At 38.8% G+C, this 16,198-nt stretch overlaps 1 protein-coding gene across 3 annotated transcripts in view; it reads right to left on the bottom strand.

The window, feature by feature from the left end:
* Positions 1 to 2,809: 2,809 nt before the first annotated feature.
* Positions 2,810 to 16,198, bottom strand: part of LOC144633004 (serine/threonine-protein kinase LMTK1-like) — a 35,175-nt gene continuing 21,786 nt past the window's right edge. For 2 of the 3 annotated variants that reach the window (XM_078491778.1, XM_078491777.1), the window contains 13 exons: positions 15,260 to 15,472; positions 10,682 to 10,859; positions 9,850 to 9,932; positions 9,303 to 9,365; positions 8,909 to 8,973; positions 8,457 to 8,544; positions 8,255 to 8,385; positions 6,835 to 6,919; positions 6,296 to 6,423; positions 5,747 to 5,896; positions 5,062 to 5,219; positions 4,593 to 4,957; positions 2,810 to 4,070 (listed from right to left, as the gene is read on the bottom strand). In XM_078491778.1, coding sequence (XP_078347904.1) covers positions 3,705 to 4,070; positions 4,593 to 4,957; positions 5,062 to 5,219; positions 5,747 to 5,896; positions 6,296 to 6,423; positions 6,835 to 6,919; positions 8,255 to 8,385; positions 8,457 to 8,544; positions 8,909 to 8,973; positions 9,303 to 9,365; positions 9,850 to 9,932; positions 10,682 to 10,859; positions 15,260 to 15,463 — 2,064 coding nt within the window. In that variant the 5' untranslated portion in view covers positions 15,464 to 15,472 and the 3' untranslated portion in view covers positions 2,810 to 3,704. Of the gene's footprint in view, positions 4,071 to 4,592; positions 4,958 to 5,061; positions 5,220 to 5,746; positions 5,897 to 6,295; positions 6,424 to 6,834; positions 6,920 to 8,254; positions 8,386 to 8,456; positions 8,545 to 8,908; positions 8,974 to 9,302; positions 9,366 to 9,849; positions 9,933 to 10,681; positions 10,860 to 11,733; positions 12,231 to 15,259; positions 15,473 to 16,198 lie in introns of those variants that run through there. The other variant, XM_078491779.1, reaches the window with a different exon arrangement.

Below are 16,198 nucleotides of genomic sequence, written 5' to 3'. Positions count from 1 at the left end.
CGAAAGCTTTGGCGGCAGCGGACGTACGTGTGACAAGGTGTCAATGTTGCAAAATTATGATGAGTACTGGACGCAGGTGTATTTGATTAGATTTCTATTTCAGAAAGGCGGGAATCATTCTACTGCCATCCTTAACCAGCATTTAATATTTTGAAATAATTTTAAAGCCGTTTAATTTGCGGATATTTTGCTGTTCTTAATATTAAAGCTAGTTTCAAAAAAGAGAACAGTTGGTAAAAGTACAGAAACCTTTTTAAAACTAACTGAACGTCATGTTGAACAAACCAAAAGGCGTCGAGAAATTTTACATGTAATTACGGAACTGTGACGAAAATTCTGAGTTTTAGTGTGATACTGTTCTACAAGTTGATTTAAACATTGATCGTTCTCAATTCTTTTTAACTTTATATATAACTTAATGTGAGGAATACTTTTTTATCTTTAAAATTTAAACTGTATCTAATAGATGAAATCGAGAACGTAAATAAATTGACTTAATGTTATTATAGAGTGAAATGGAGACTTGGATGAAACGAAGAAATGAAAACACGTTCTCAAGTTGTGTTTTTTGTCAGTTGTTAGAGTTTCCAACCGGTGTGGAGGGTCATGGATACGTTGGGGAATCTGAAATTTATTTTCTGATTTAAAAGAACTAAAGAACGCTTTTTCATTTATTGACTTAATGTTGTCCACTTATTTAGTGACTTGAATAAATTAAAACTTAAAATTTTGATATTTTAAGGTAGGTCGATATCACGTGACCTGTTTCAAGACTGGGTGCAAAGTGGCAGAAAGGTTTAGCAACGGAAATGTATTCACAAGAAAATGTGAAAAGCCAAAGGAAGAACAATTTGTTATCAAATAACAATATTAACCGGCTGACAAATCAAATTCAGGTATCAGGCGCCCATCCTCAAAATACGTTCAGTTCTTACCTAAAAAATGCAAATTTGTGCACAGGGACCCACACAAATGATATGGAGCGACTGTTGATCTTCAAAATTACGAAGGAATGTCTGGGAAACGTTCGAACGTTCCTATTAGCATGAACTATAGCCAGTAATATTCACATTTATGTTCAAAATATACGTTAACCTCCGTTAAGTTACCTCAACCGTTGTCCCTTGTCGTCCTTTTAGCTCAAAACGGCATACCGTAAAATTCCGGTTAAGCCCTGGGCTTATACAACTTCGTAAGGGGTTTTTGGTGGGCTTATAAGCGGAGGGGCTTATATCCGGGAGGGCTTATAAGCGGAATAAAAAAAACGTTTCGAAACGAGCCACGGGAGTGTTGATCGAATTACGTCTTTAAGTTAAAAACGCATAATAAAGCAACATTTATCCATGTTCAGTACTGCCATCCGGCAGAGGAGGGGCTTATATCCGAGGGGGGGGGGGGGGCTTATAATCGGATGTATTTTTTTGTTTCCAAGTAGATGGGCCTATAGCCGGGAGGGCTTATAAGCGGGGAGGCTTATAACCGGAATTCTACGGTATCTTAGCGATCTAGTAGGTTTTTGCGATGCTGTCTACTGTAGTATGTACAGTAGACAGCATCGCAAAAACCCACTAAATTAAGATATTTAAGTTGCCTTCTTGTAAATTATCATTACATGACGTCCTGTAATAGAGCCGAAATATTGTATTTATATCCGTCTTCTTGTAATAAACCAAAACTTAATTTTTGCACTGATATCATCTTCATTTTGTATTCGAAATTTAGATGGATCTGCATTACGGTACAATAAATGATATTTATAGCGAAATGATTTAAACACATGTATTTAAAAAATAATACACAAATCTGCCTTGTTTTAACAAAAGGTGCCCGGCCGGCTGACAGAAAGGCTTGAAATTCACCAGCAGCCATCCTCCCTCCCCCTGAGGTCCCCTGGCTAGACCAGGGGGCTAGGTGGAGTGCCTAGTCAAGCCCGGTGACAGTCAAGCTGCTACAGGGCTGCAGCGCGGTTCGCGATCCACCTTTTGTCAAATCAGTGTAGAAATATAGGAAAAAGAAAGAAAACAATTAACAACGGACGGGGTAGGGTACTCGAACTCATGGTCTTTCGGCCTGCTCTCGATAAGCAGACATGATGCTGACGCACTGAGCTATCAATGAGTACAATAAAGCGGCAAACTCTTAAAGCGATTCTTTCTCTTTTTCCTTTTTTGGATGTATTAAACCGAGTGAAGTAAACTGAAGTTTGGAAAGTTTGAAATGATTTTTTTGGCAAATCTTTAATTGTCAGTTTGCGTTTTCGATTCTTGTTTCATAATTAATTTTTCCAGTTAAGTGGCAAATGGCCACTTTAATTAGTAAAGGACATGATCCTATAGTAGCCCAAGATTGTTAAATTAGAATTGAGCCAAGTTGAAGGTGAGTCTAATGTTGGTTCTCCCATTGTTTTCTATTCGCTGACAGAGCATGATCAAGCGCGCGTAGCTCTCTAAAGGGAAGATTTTTCTTGATTTTTGGCTTAAATAACATAAAATTGAAGGCTTTGTAGAGTTTCTACTAAAACAATTAGACAATTCGCCCGTGTTTTCTATGAGCGATAGTCAACGAGGAGCACTATTCACTCATAGAAAACTCGGGCACTTAGTCTAATTGTTTAATAGAACTCGATCGGGCGCGCGTTGCCCTTTAAAGGGACTTTTTTCTTGATTTAATTCGTAAAAGTACATTTTTTGGACTGCAGTTCTTTAGAGTTTCCGCTAAAACAATTAGACTATTCGCCCTCGTTTTCTTTGAGCGATAATCCGGCTCGTGGTCTTATTGTTAAATTTAAATGAAGACAATGACAAATGCCATTATAAAATAAACTTACTCATTTTATTATTTCCAACGTATATCAGTAATAAATCTCTTTTTCTTTCTTTTCTGTTAACAAAGTTTCTCTTTAGAAAATATACAATTATTTCACAGCACAGTGTAATGATATGTACCTGGCTGGTGTAACATACCCACGCTTGAACGCGTGTAAAACAATCAATTTTGTGTGATATTCAAGCAAAGCTCTCATCGCACTTTTCAAAATGTGCAAACTGAGGCGATAAAGGTCTAGCAGCAACAGTTTGTTTATCAATCATAATCAGACTGCGACTGCAATCATAACTCAATACTGAATGCAGACAAAATTTTGTTGAGTATAATTGCTCTGTTACTATTAGACTTTCTAAAAGAAGTTTGCTTCTCGTTTCCGGTTTGGTGGTTTGTAGGCAAGTCTGTGTTACTATAACAAACCTTGTTTAGATGCCAGTCAAAGAATGATCGGTTAGAAAACGGCATTTTCAATCTATTTTATAAGATTAGGATTTCCTCCCGCCGCACAGTACTGATTTGATAAGAGTTACAGGAATCGTACTGTGAAGATTTCACCAACTAACATGTTACCTCTTATTATAACATAAGCAAGCGTCAGAATTCCAGCAACGACGAGTCCTCTAAAATCTTTTTAACGGTGGTTGTGTTATTCTGTAAACAATCAAAAGTAGGATTGCTGGAACAAAACTGGCACCCACGTCATGCAATGATTCAGAAAGCACTACTGACATTACGGAAGTTGTAATGTAGACCTGACGTGTATTAGGATAGACCGTAAGGATGTTCCTACTCATAATATGGAAGTTATGATAAGACCGACAAATTTCGACCATTTGGTCCTTATAAAGGCTTGTCTCACTGCCCGCTACACACTTTAGAAGTTAAGCAGGTTTTTCCGTGTTAGAATCGATTGCAGCAACCCACTCTTGTCCGCACTCTTCCAGTTTCTTTCGGCGAGCGGCCTTTCTTATCTTCCTTTCAATTGGCGATGATGGCGGCTCGTTAGCCAAATCTGTCCCATTTTCTTCAGCTGAGTTTAAATCAAGCTTTTCAAAGTCTTTCTCAACAGGAAATTTACACATGTATTCCTCTGACTCGTCACTGGCGATAGGATAATCACGTGGTCCATCTTCCTCCTCCTTGCCTGAGTCGTTTCCTTCTTCAAAGGATTCCATCCTTTCATACTTGTGAACAGTTCGTAAAGCCAGAATGTTGACTGGAAAATGAACCACTTTAGTCGGCTTGGACTAAAAAGGAAGAAACAACAGTAGTGTTTTTCTTGGATGCAAAAGACCACAAAAAGGAGGCATAGTGATTCTTGCAATGCCATCATTGCGCAAACAAAAGATATCATTTCAATTTGTTGACATGACGACTGGACACTTACCCTTCCTTGCTGAAAAGCGCTGGTTCACTACTATTGGGATATGGGATTTTGATTGAATAAAGATAATCGACGGAACCACACATACAAAATCAAAAGCATCCTACAATTAACCGACGCTGTCAAAAGTTGTTAAAATTCCTTAAACCCTTACACTCTAAAGAATGTCCAGGTTCAAATTCAAGAAAGATTTGGCCAAGTTCCACTGACCAGTAGCTTCATTAAATAGTTACACCTAAGTAAGGACCATCTTGTACAGCATAATAAATAATACTACATGAAAGTACTGCATTACAGCTTTCAGCTGAATAGCCACACAGTGAGGTTTCACCCATAGAGTTAAGAGTAATTCGCGAAGAATGAGAAGAACACTACAATCACTCACCGGAGCGTTTGGATTTTTTAAAATGGACCCTCTTCTACGAATAACTTCACCAGGAACCATCACCAACTCGTGATCAGATTCGACGACAACAGATGGCTGTGAATCCATGGACGCTACCTCAGTCGATGTATCTTCGGAGACTTCCGAGGTTTCCTCGAGTTCTTCCGATGGATTTCCGATGTATGTAACTGGTGGCGGTGATTCGGCAGAGATAACAGTGACCTCTATGTCCGATGAGTTCTGTTCCTGGTCGTGAGCATCGTTGGGATGAGCCGTACTAACATAAGAACTTTGTTCGTTGTGGTCTGAGCGAAGTGGATGGACTACGGCGATTGGTTGTGTTGCATTTCTTGTGTCGGGCGTGGCTAAGCAAGCGAAAACAAAAATTAATAATCTTTTATGTGTTTTATATTACATCAAAGCCAAACGGGTTTAGGGACCTGGTAAACAGGTAGAGGGTGAAACAAACCTTGAGATTCATGAAGTTCCGTTCCTTGTTTCATGTTTCCGCCGGTCGTAAGACAGGGCACAGAGCGTCCTGACATAAGAGACATAAGCGTGGACTCAAGCTTTTGAACTGAAGGTCTTCTCTCAGGTTCTACCCAGCACTGGAGCATCAATTCGTATCTGAAATATAACTTGCAATGCTTACACTTCTGAATACAGCTGATACCAGGGTAAAGCATCTGAACCCCTGAGTCGCTCCTCCTTGCGAACTGAAGATTTGTAACAGTAGCACAGAGAATGAGGTAAAGGCTGTAAAAAACAGGAGACTTTACGACAGCTCTATGTCACCGTCACAGTGCTTTCCACATACTATGACGGCAAGGAAACAGCACGGTGAGACAGACAGACACACAGACAGACAGACAGACAGACAGACACACAGACACACAACAGACCACCCTGCGCCGTATGCCCGAAACGTTTATTCATTTTAGTTTTTTGACACTTAAATAGTTTTTTCAAATTCCTTGACTAAGACCACCCGTGATCTTACACATTACGATACAGGTGCAGTGCCGTTGTAGTATACTACTTAATAAACTCAAGAGAACATAGCATCAACTAACGTATGCTGTCTGCACAACTTGTTTACACGTAACAAAACTTCACGGGATTCACATTGATTTGAGGTGTAGATTCTTACTTACAGTAAGTCCAGAACATTTCCTTTGTTGTGTGGTTCTGGCAGCTGATAGAGCCGATCTTGTATCACACTCTGTAATACTTCTTCATCTGATAGATGTTCATATGGCTGTTTGCCACCTTCCACAATTTCCCAGAGTGTAACTCCAAATGACCTGCACCAATACATCAACAAGTTAACAAATGCTTGGAAGCGTGTACAAAGGTAAATAACGAAGCAACACATTGTTCCTTAACGTGCCAACTATCAACTTGATAAAACAACTTACGATTGTTGCGTTTTACGCCGCCGTCAATTATCTTGGGATATGTCTCAAGAAACAAAATAGTTTGTTCCAACGGGTTCAAAAGGTCACGTCCTTTGGTAATGATTGGAGGATTTTGATTCATTTGGTTTGTGTCTCTTTCTTCCAGGCTACTTTTGTTGTAGTGATATTTATGATTCACGGCAGCGTAAAACACAATCATTAGTTAGGTTTAAAACTTCAGACTTCGCGTGTTTTTGAAAGGCGCAGTAAAGGAGCTGAGAAAACTATTCTACCATAGCCACTTACCACACATTTCCATGGCTTGACGGGGGTTTAGTCACCAGGCTTCCATCTTGCTGAATAACCACACCCTCTGGTGGTAACCACCTGACAGGGATGGTGTTAGGCGCATTTGGTCGGTTATAGTAGTCATTCTGAAATAATACACACAACGGTGTCAAAACCCAGTCGCTACTGCCGTTACCGAGACGGCGATACTGTGCATAATTAAATTTCTCATTGTATTCGACAGCGTGCTCTTGACAAGTTGAGGAGGCTCCTGGGACAGCATTTGCACGACAGTAAAGGGCCAAAAGTACGACAGAAGGGTGAACTTCACTGGGAAAAAGGATGACTACGAAAGCATTGACATACAGTCGAATCCCGATAACTCGAACCTTCAAGGGAAATCGAAAAGGTTCGAGATATCGGGAGTTCAAGTTATCGAGAGTAAATTAGTAAGAAAATGACCTAAAGGGGAATCGGAAAAGGTTCGAGTTAGCGGGAGTTCGAGTTACTGAGGGTTCGAGTTATCGGGATTCAACTGTATACAAATAGACACAAACCTTGTATACGCATCTTGAAATTCCATAATCTCCAATTTTTACAGACAAATCAGGAAACACCAGGCAGTTTCGAGCAGCAAGGTCACTGAAAAAATGACAAATCCTTTCGTAAGAAAAATGCGGGATGACTTACGATATATCGTCATTTGGTCACTGTCAAAAAGGACGGAGAACAGCGAATAAAATCTGTAACACGTTTACTGTAAAAGCATTACAGCTCTCATTTTACAGCGTTCTCCTTCCTTTTGACAGTGACTGCAATGGTGCGCAAAAAGCATATCATAGTTTGCAGCATTACAGATATTGAGTGCAAGTGCACTTCTCAAACAAAGCAACTATCAACGTGATAAATGATCATCGCAGTGAATTTCCAATTTAAGCAATTGGAATAAAGAAGCCTGAAAAAAAAAAAAATTCAGGGCTTCAACGGGATTCGAACCTGTGACCTCCGCGATACCGGTGCGATGCTCTACCAACTGAGCTATTGAAGCCACACATTTTTATTTTATTTATTTATTTTATTTTTATTTTTTTTTTCAGGCTTCTTTATTCCAATAGCTTAAATTGGAAATTCACTGCGATGATCATTTATCACTTTCATATCCATCCGCAGTTCATATGTGAATTATTTCATATACATTACATCTTATCAACAACATATTTTACATCGTGTAATGTTCCCTTTGAACACAACCTTGGCAAGTACTGACGTGAACAATTAGTTTAACCCTATCCAGACCGGGGGGGGGGGGGGGGGCGGAAAGTGCCCGCGCTGACTTTGAATGCTTATAACTTTTTCAATATTCAACCAAACGCTACCAAACTTTGCGACTTTATCTAAAATCTATCTGGGAATAATTTGATAGGGTAGGTTGTTGTGTCAGGAACTTGACGTCACCATGGCAACGGCATTTTTACAGGCATGTTTTCCCAAATTTGTAATTTTCGTGTTTTATTAATGAAAAATAACCTTTAAAGCAATTATTTTCACCTTTTAACGGGTTTTAAGCACATTTTTATTGGTTTAAGTATTTTCCAGTAATTTTGGGCGGTTTTCTGACGTTTTGGAAAAATTTCCAAATCCAAGATGGCGGATCCAAGATGGCGGCTGTTTTGACATGATGACGTAATTGTCACGTGATGTGACGTCATCATCCCACGTGACATATACGAAAAGATAGATTTTGGAACATACTATATATCCTGTAAGTTTCATTCTGATTGCTTATATATTCTGGAAGTTACGGAGGGGGGGGGGGGGGCGGAAAGAAAAAAAAAAAAGCCCGGTCTGAATAGGGTTAAAGTTAGACATGGCTGCAGATTACGGTAACTTGTAGGCAGACTCTGTAATCACTTCAATCTGGGGCAATTATCTACTTTATTTCATCTTGACTATCCACGTCACAGCAATAAAACACACCTGTGGTAATAGTAATTGGCATGTAAGCAGTGAAGACCAGACGCGATATCAATAGACATGCGCAAAGGCAAAGGAACACCTTCCCGCTTCTTGTCACAGCGCTGCTCCAATAAGAATTTTTTCAAGTCTCCCTGTCAACATAAATAAACAAATTAATACAATAATCACATGGATAGTTTGAAACAAATAATATACTACTTACCACAGGTGTATGTTCTAAGATGACAAGGAAAGGCTCCTGTTCTGTGGCTTGTCCTAACACACTCAACACGTTCTTGTGTTCAACGCGCCTAGTAATCAGAAAAAAGATTAAACATCAGAGAATGAAACACAGCTAATGACCAGGCGCGAGACCTGTATGAATAGTTTGCTCATCCACAATCTAGCGAGCCAATTTAAACCTAGCACGTTCGAACAACGGAAGCGGTCGGTGGGAAAATCTTAATAAGGAGACTTGGCGTTGCTTTACACCTTCGCTTGCAAAAACCGTGGGCTTAGTCGATTGCATTGCCTTACTAAGGCAATCGGCTTAGCCGATTGCATTGCCTTACTAAGCTTAGTTTTCCTAAAGACAGTACAATGAGGAATGAAGGAAGACGCTGCAGAAACACCGCGCGTCAAGAAAGTACTAAAATACATCGCGTCCTTACAAACCTTAAAACATCTGTTTCCCTTAGGAAAACGTCTTTCATCTGTGAATTAGAGCTTTTTCGTAGCTCCTATCAGGAAAAAGATGGAAGCGAATTAATTGCAGGGCAAATGTAAATGAAACTTTTACCGAGTAGAGTTCTCTACACAACTTGATAACGAGCCCTCTGCAGCTAACCGTCATATGGGACATTAAAAACAAAGCGACTTCAACCAGTCATTCATACTTGACTTTCCTTTGTTTTAAATGTTCCAGAGCGTAGCTTGCTCTCCAGCATGGCGGATTTTGTACCATGTGACCGTTACAATATCGACTTACAATATCGACTAGTGATGTACGATCAAACACTCACAACTTATGACGGTCATTAAGGAGAATTCATATTTGGACCTAACTTACTTTAACAACCACTTTTGTTCTTCTCCATCCTGGTTTTATTCGATACGCGTCTGCTTCGTAAACCTTAAGAAAAATCAATAGCTTGTTTTACAACGGCCAACAGAACAAGTTCTTTACAAGATAACTGTATATCAAGCTCAGTGCATTGAGCGATTTGTTCAGCCGGCTTTCCAGCTCCCACTGTTCCGTTCAGTCGAGCGAATTTAGTGATCGCTTACTAAACACAATATCGTAGAAATGATCCCACATAAAAAACAATAACAAATAATAAGGTATTAGAAATACCTTAAAGAGGTTGACATTTATGGCTTTATAATACCTAATGGTAATTCAATGAAATAACAAAAAGAGGCAAAAGCTGATTTAAGAAATGAGTTTCTTACTTATCATGTAAAAATGTATTCTTGAGGAAACGATACTGTAACAGTGTGACAAGTCAGTTAGGAACAACTGTAAGCCGATCTTCTAATAAGAGAGCTATCCATTGGAGGTACAACGATTCGCTGGTTATCTTTTATTGTAAATTATTGTACTCTAAATGACAAACCTTTCCAAACCATCCTGTCCCGAGATCGGTCCCGAAAACCAAGCGATCCCGCGGAAACATATGTTTATAAAGCAGACTGTAATCTGAAAATAAATTTGACGAATCATTTAATAAGATTTTTTTTCTTCCAGTTATCGTGTCGCACATTCGTTCATTGATGACGGTAGAATGACGCACGCTACCACTGCGCGCGCTTGTACGCTGCGTGCAGACGTCGTCTATTTCCTCTCAGGGTCGGAAAAACATCCTTGCCGAAGTTGTTCAAATGTTTGCCATTTATCCAGGATTCGGAAATTGATATGGTTTAGAATTGGAATTCGTTTGAAAGGGGGGTGTAGACTACGCTACTCACTGGATAGTGACTTATCCGGTAGAAAGCACTATCAATCCTTGGAACAACCGGAACGAGGGGATAGAATGATGACGTAACCACCAGATAACTGATTCTTTTTTCATTATAAGCCTTACGATGAATGTTTGCCTTAAATCTCCTCAAGGTCGCTTGTACTGCTAATCGCAATTCAAAATCAAATTGGTAACCTGGCGTACAACTTAATAGACACACTCAACCTTTTCCTCTCCCCCACTCAAACCTAAACACAACACGCCCATGTAAACACCAACGGCAATTTCAAAGCAGTTTTAAAATGTCAAAACCACTGCGAAATCTCCACGCAAGCTCGTAAACAGCATAAGGAATTTGCGGTTGCCTTAAAAACGCTGCAGTAAATATTGACTTGCAAAAAGTCCCATATTTGTAAATCAAGAGTTATTTCCTTAACCTATCTCGTGTGAAACTCAAGTTAAGCAATGTGAAACTGATCCAGCTTACCTCCATCTTTTTTGCCATCCTCTCGGAGAGGTCTGTAACCCAGCACTGTGACTCGACCATCAGCCTTGTCACTTGAAGAACTCTCTGTTATTGGGTTACTGAAGCCCATTATAAAGTCATCTTGAGTTCCCTGGTCATCATTTCTCATAGTGCGGTAACGACCGCGAATTAGGGCAAGCTGAGAAAAAAAAAAAGTTAATTCACTGTAAATTTATGTTCACTTTCCGAAATACTATGCATGGCTTCCTTCCAGATAAGTTCAAAAACAAACGCTTATTTATTTATTTATTTATTTATTTAACTTGATGTGATGGGTAAAGAAAGAAAAAGAAAGGAACAAATGTTCCTAAACACATGCCAACGTACCATAACACATAACAATTCTCTGTCCCTCCCTACAAGAAAAAAATTTCCGTCTAGTTGTCGAAATACAATAGAATTGTGCTAAGTTGTTTTATTCATGTTATAAAAACTTCTTCGCAATGACAATTTTTTGGCTTAAGCTTACATTGCACGACGCTGCGATGACGTAACGGATAATATTTATCGAAACTTAAATTTGAGTTTGAATTATGGAAATCTATCGAGTGGTACAATAACATGTTATTCTTTCCTAATGACACAAAGATCCCGAGGTACAATTTCAATTTTTTAAAGTAAAAACTCTTTCAATCAGTTACAGCTCTTTAATTATTGATTTTAAAAAAATATTTATCTTTCACGGCTGTTGTGAACATGCAAAGTCAAGGGAATTGACGATGAAACTGCGTCGAGTTAGCGAATCACTTCTGCTCTGCCATCTTCAAATATCATTCAGCAAATCAATTTAAATTTTTAAAGATGAGTCATGAAGTGTAATACACCGTATTTCGGTTGAAAACAATAACTATTCCGATGTTGTAGCCTCTTCGTTCGGAATGCTTTCTATTTAAACTGCAGAAATCTAAATAACCGAAAGCACAAAATTCATAAAGATGGAGAAAACAGCGAGTCTTTCAAATGAAGGGTAAAGATGGAGCACCAACAATTTCAAAATGCCAATTCAAACATACCGGACACATGACTTGATCGACCGTCCGTACGCAGTTTCCTTTGTTATTCCAAAATTAGCGATGACGAACTCATCCTTAGCGACTTTTCCAGCAGTTTTGCTCTCACAAAAAATCCGCAAAAGACGCTCGAAATATCAAGAAGAGTCTCTTTGGTTCTTTCGGAAGATCATCTGTCTATAAGACGCACAGTGACATTGTTGTTACTTTTTGTGTTCAGTAAACTTCAGATCTTTTGACACACGAAACCCCAAGAGTTGTTCACAAAGAAACCACACAGAAGCACCTGTTTGCAGCTTGGTTTACGAAAAACACGACTATATCATACACGAAGCCAATAAAACCAAAATCAACGCGTACGGAAGGACTGCAGGGAAACTGAAGAACTAATTCAGTCCAAACAAAAGCTTCACACAAATGCAAATTGTTTTTCCAGAAGTTAAAAAGTGACCAGGTTTTGTTTGCTTGTTGATTAGCATTGTATTCATTGTTTGCATTCCAAGGTGTTACAATCGTATCCTATCAGGCCCGAGAAATCAAAGCAAAGCACTCATGATATAAAGAAACACATTTGAATTCACCGTGTCATTTGTGATTGTCGCGTTGCTCAAAAATTAATATTATGAATTTACTTTTCTTAAATAGTTTAAAGACAAAAAGGGAAAAAGGAAACATATTTATCCCACAAAGCCTTAGTAAACTTGCGTAAAAAATATATTCCAAACTGAAAAACAACTGAAGCAGAAACATAAATGTAGACATATCCATCATTAGTGTTTTTGCAGAACCTAAGAAAACGATTGCTAGAAACATTTGTCAACGAAAGTTTTCAAGGCCAAAGGGAAGATGGGGGGGGGGGGGAGGTGATGAAAGAAAGAGGAGGGAGAGGTAGTAGAGAAGGGAAGTTGGCAAGGAGAGGGAATGGGAAGGAGGCACATAAAAGTGAAAAAAAACTATCGTCAATTGGATGAAGTGTGTCAGGAACACAAGAAAAACCTTTCGGTAAGTGACATTTATATTAAAAAAAAAATCGAAAGAAGGAATCGAAAGAATTGCGCCAGTTATCACTCATTCCAAAATAACGCATTCGTCTTTTACGGTGCATGCAAAAATTTTGTGCATCTGACTGTCAGCTGGCTAGTCTAGAAGACTCCCGAGTTTGCACTTGCTAGATAAGTCTTAATCTCATCGCGAAAGGGTAGTTGCGAAAAATACAATGCTAAGGTACGTTACAAATTGCTTTCTATTTCATCTTGAAACCCTTCAGCCTGAATTGCTATCATACATTTAAAAAATAGGGCCCCAATGGGTCCATGTGTTTTGCTGCTAGAGCAAAGCCTTAGCAAACATGTTGATGAAAGACAAGTGAGTAGAAATTCAAATCCAACGTCTTTTATTATCTGTCACTTGTGTGCAGGTTAATAATTGCACTTTATTGTACTCACTTTGTGTTAATTCAATCCTGATAATTTTAATGATAATAATAATAATAATAATAATAACTTTATTAACGTGTCAAATCTGTAGTAGCTGAGGGGAAAAGTCCCCTCTACTAATTGTGGACACCTAACCTGACTAACTAAAAAACGTAATTAATATATATATATAATAGAAAATATTTATATACAAAAAAAAAAAAAAAAAAAAAAAACCTAAGTACAAATATATTAAAATTCTGTTTCTTTATCTATATTAAAATATAAAAATTAAAATTATGTTAAAAAGTAAAAATTATGTCATGGCTGGCAGTCATTCTTGACATAGTTTGCATCCCCGACAGTCACTGATATTAGCAGCCAGCGCAGTGAGGTCCCGACCACGTATACCGCATTTGAATTGTTTTAAAGATGGTAAATTTCTTAGTATAGGTGTGAGAGCATTCCAAAGTTTGGGCCCTAGGTATCGAAGAGAGTGTTTGCCAAATGTTACCGAAGAGAATCGGGGTTGAACAAATTCAAATTGAATTCAAATTGAAATCAAACACAGCAAACATAATTTAATTACCAGTGAGTTAACGAAATGTCTTTGAAATCATTGTCTCTTTGATAAAAAACAGAAAGACGGGGTTGAACGTAACGCAAAGTTCATTTTGAAAGCGAAAGTTTACAAATAATTATTATCATTCGTCAGTCATCCCTTCACGCATGAACACACGTCGAATTGCAGTGTCTTCACAACAAGATCGGAAGATCGATAAGGACCAATTTTTGAATAATCGAATTGATTCTTCGAAAGTTCGTTTTCTTAAAGTTTTAGAAATTTGTGAAGTTGGAGGATTCACTGAGGACTGCGTAGCCGTAGATGCAGTGGCTCGCTGGACATCAAATTCTATTTTTCACGCGGCGTTTAAGTAATCTTCACAAAATAAACATGTGGCGCCAGCGCGTCTGGCAGTCAAAAATTCATTTTTCAAAAAACTTTCCCTTTCCAGCTATTTTTAGCGGGGCTTATAGTACCTACCTGTCAGTGGTAGAAAAGCTGAAATTTAAGGATGAACTGTTTATTAAATGAATACCGTGTTTTTAATAACTAGTAAACAAACTGGTCGCACGCATTTAAACACGAACTGACGAATGTTGCATTTAATATTTCTTTGTTTTCGACGGTGTGAACCACTGAATAAGTTTCTTTCCCATTGTGATGTTACTAGTATTAATTCGTTTCTAGCTGTCTTTTATATAGCTCGAATACAGCTACAATTAGCGGTGCAGACCAGCATGATGTTACTATATTCCTTTCCAGCTGTCTTTGCGTGACAAGTTACACGTTCATACATTTTATTTTAAAATATGAAGTTCAGAGTTAATACAGTACTAGTACGCTGTAGACAGTGTAGACAAGGTGAGGGTAAGTTTATTTTCAAAGCGAAAGTTTACAAACTGTGCACTAACCGGTCCTTCGGAGAAAATATTTATGACCTTCGGCGAGGTTCCAAGTCTTCGCTCTTTTCGTAAATGATGGAAACTGAATAATTTTCTCATAAAACTGGAGTGGTCGCGCCACAGTTTGTTTTCTTTCCCAATGCGATATACTTTTAAATCGGTTTTCTGTTTTCCAACGTGTCGAACGTGGTTTGCGTTCGAATACTTTGGCCCGTAACTTCGAATGCGATCGGCGCTACGGTTCATTGGTTTCGATTTTGTTTGTTCATGGATTTGATTGACATCGGTAGTTCAGATTTCTCCTTTGTTACGGCACTTACACCTTACGGCACAAACTTCAGCTCTCAATGTGTTTTGCTTGCAGCCATTGCGGCTGCAGCAAAACACAAAAATACGAGTGGGTCGGAAAATTTGTAGGCCCGGGCCAATGGGCCTATGGGCTGGAGGGCTGGGTACGCCCCTGATACAGACCTTTGCACTGCTTCTTGTTGGCAAAGTATCTGGTTGTTCCTGTCTTGAAACAAAGTCAAACCTTTTTGAACTAAATAGCATAATAACCGAGACTGCTTGCCATCCTGCATGCAAATGAGACTGACGCTGTACATGTCTATAAACCTGCAACACCTGCAGGTAATAAATCTAAATACCTTGGATATCCAGACCGGTCCAGAGGTTCTTCTGTAATATCGATATATGAGCAAGGCAATAACCACCGCTAAAAACACAGCACCTAGCAGGATCATTGCCACCAGAGTAGCGGAATTTGGACTGTCGCCCATGCTGCTGTCCCCGCTAACTGCTGCTGATGATGGTGGTGTGACTGAAGTGGAACTGTTTGCAGTGCTTACCATTCTCTCACTCTAGTTGACAAGTATTAAAACAAAAAGACCAATTATTAACTACACTTACAGGCTCAAACAAACCCCGATTAAGTTTATTAATCACTTTAAATGAAGGTTACAAGTTAGTTTTACTAATTAGTTCTACTAATAGCGTGCGTGGCCGGCGTTCAAAGGGGAAGGAGAAGGGGAGTTCGAGCGCAAAGTGCGCACCTCGCGCTTCGCGCTCGAACTCCCCTTCCCCCTTTGGTTCCACAAATGAACTTCTTGCCATGCGGTTCTCAAAGAAATTTGAATTTTTGTTTCGGGTGCTGCTCAGACTGAGGGGCCTGAACTGGATTTTGGCAAATTTTTCACTGGTTAAATGAGATATAGGTCACTGGGACTGGGAATCGCAAACAAAAAAAATGCAACTGGGAATAAAAATTGGAATAATTTGGCAAAACAATAGGCTGGGAAATGGGATTTATATTCCTTCCCCCTCCAGACTACTTGGAAGTATTCAGAAAATATACTGCAACTGAAAAAGTTGCTGACAACATTCAATCAGAATTGAACTTTTTTTATATTTCCCAAATTTTCTTTTTGCTAGCCTGTATCACATAAAGCCTGTCAGATACATTGTATACATTCAGTCACATACATGGATGCTTGGAAACTTGTTTGATTTCTTTCTCTATTAATAAAGAGGTCATTTGGTCATTTGGGGCTGAAATGAAAATGGGAAAGACGACTGCCAACTTTGAG

Source organism: Oculina patagonica, chromosome 12 (genome assembly GCF_052425735.1).
Source record: "Oculina patagonica isolate OP01 chromosome 12, crgOcupat, whole genome shotgun sequence".
Classification (NCBI taxonomy): domain Eukaryota; kingdom Metazoa; phylum Cnidaria; class Anthozoa; order Scleractinia; family Oculinidae; genus Oculina; species Oculina patagonica.
The sequence above is the reverse complement of the archived record's forward strand: the minus strand, read 5'-3'. Positions and strand labels throughout refer to the sequence as shown.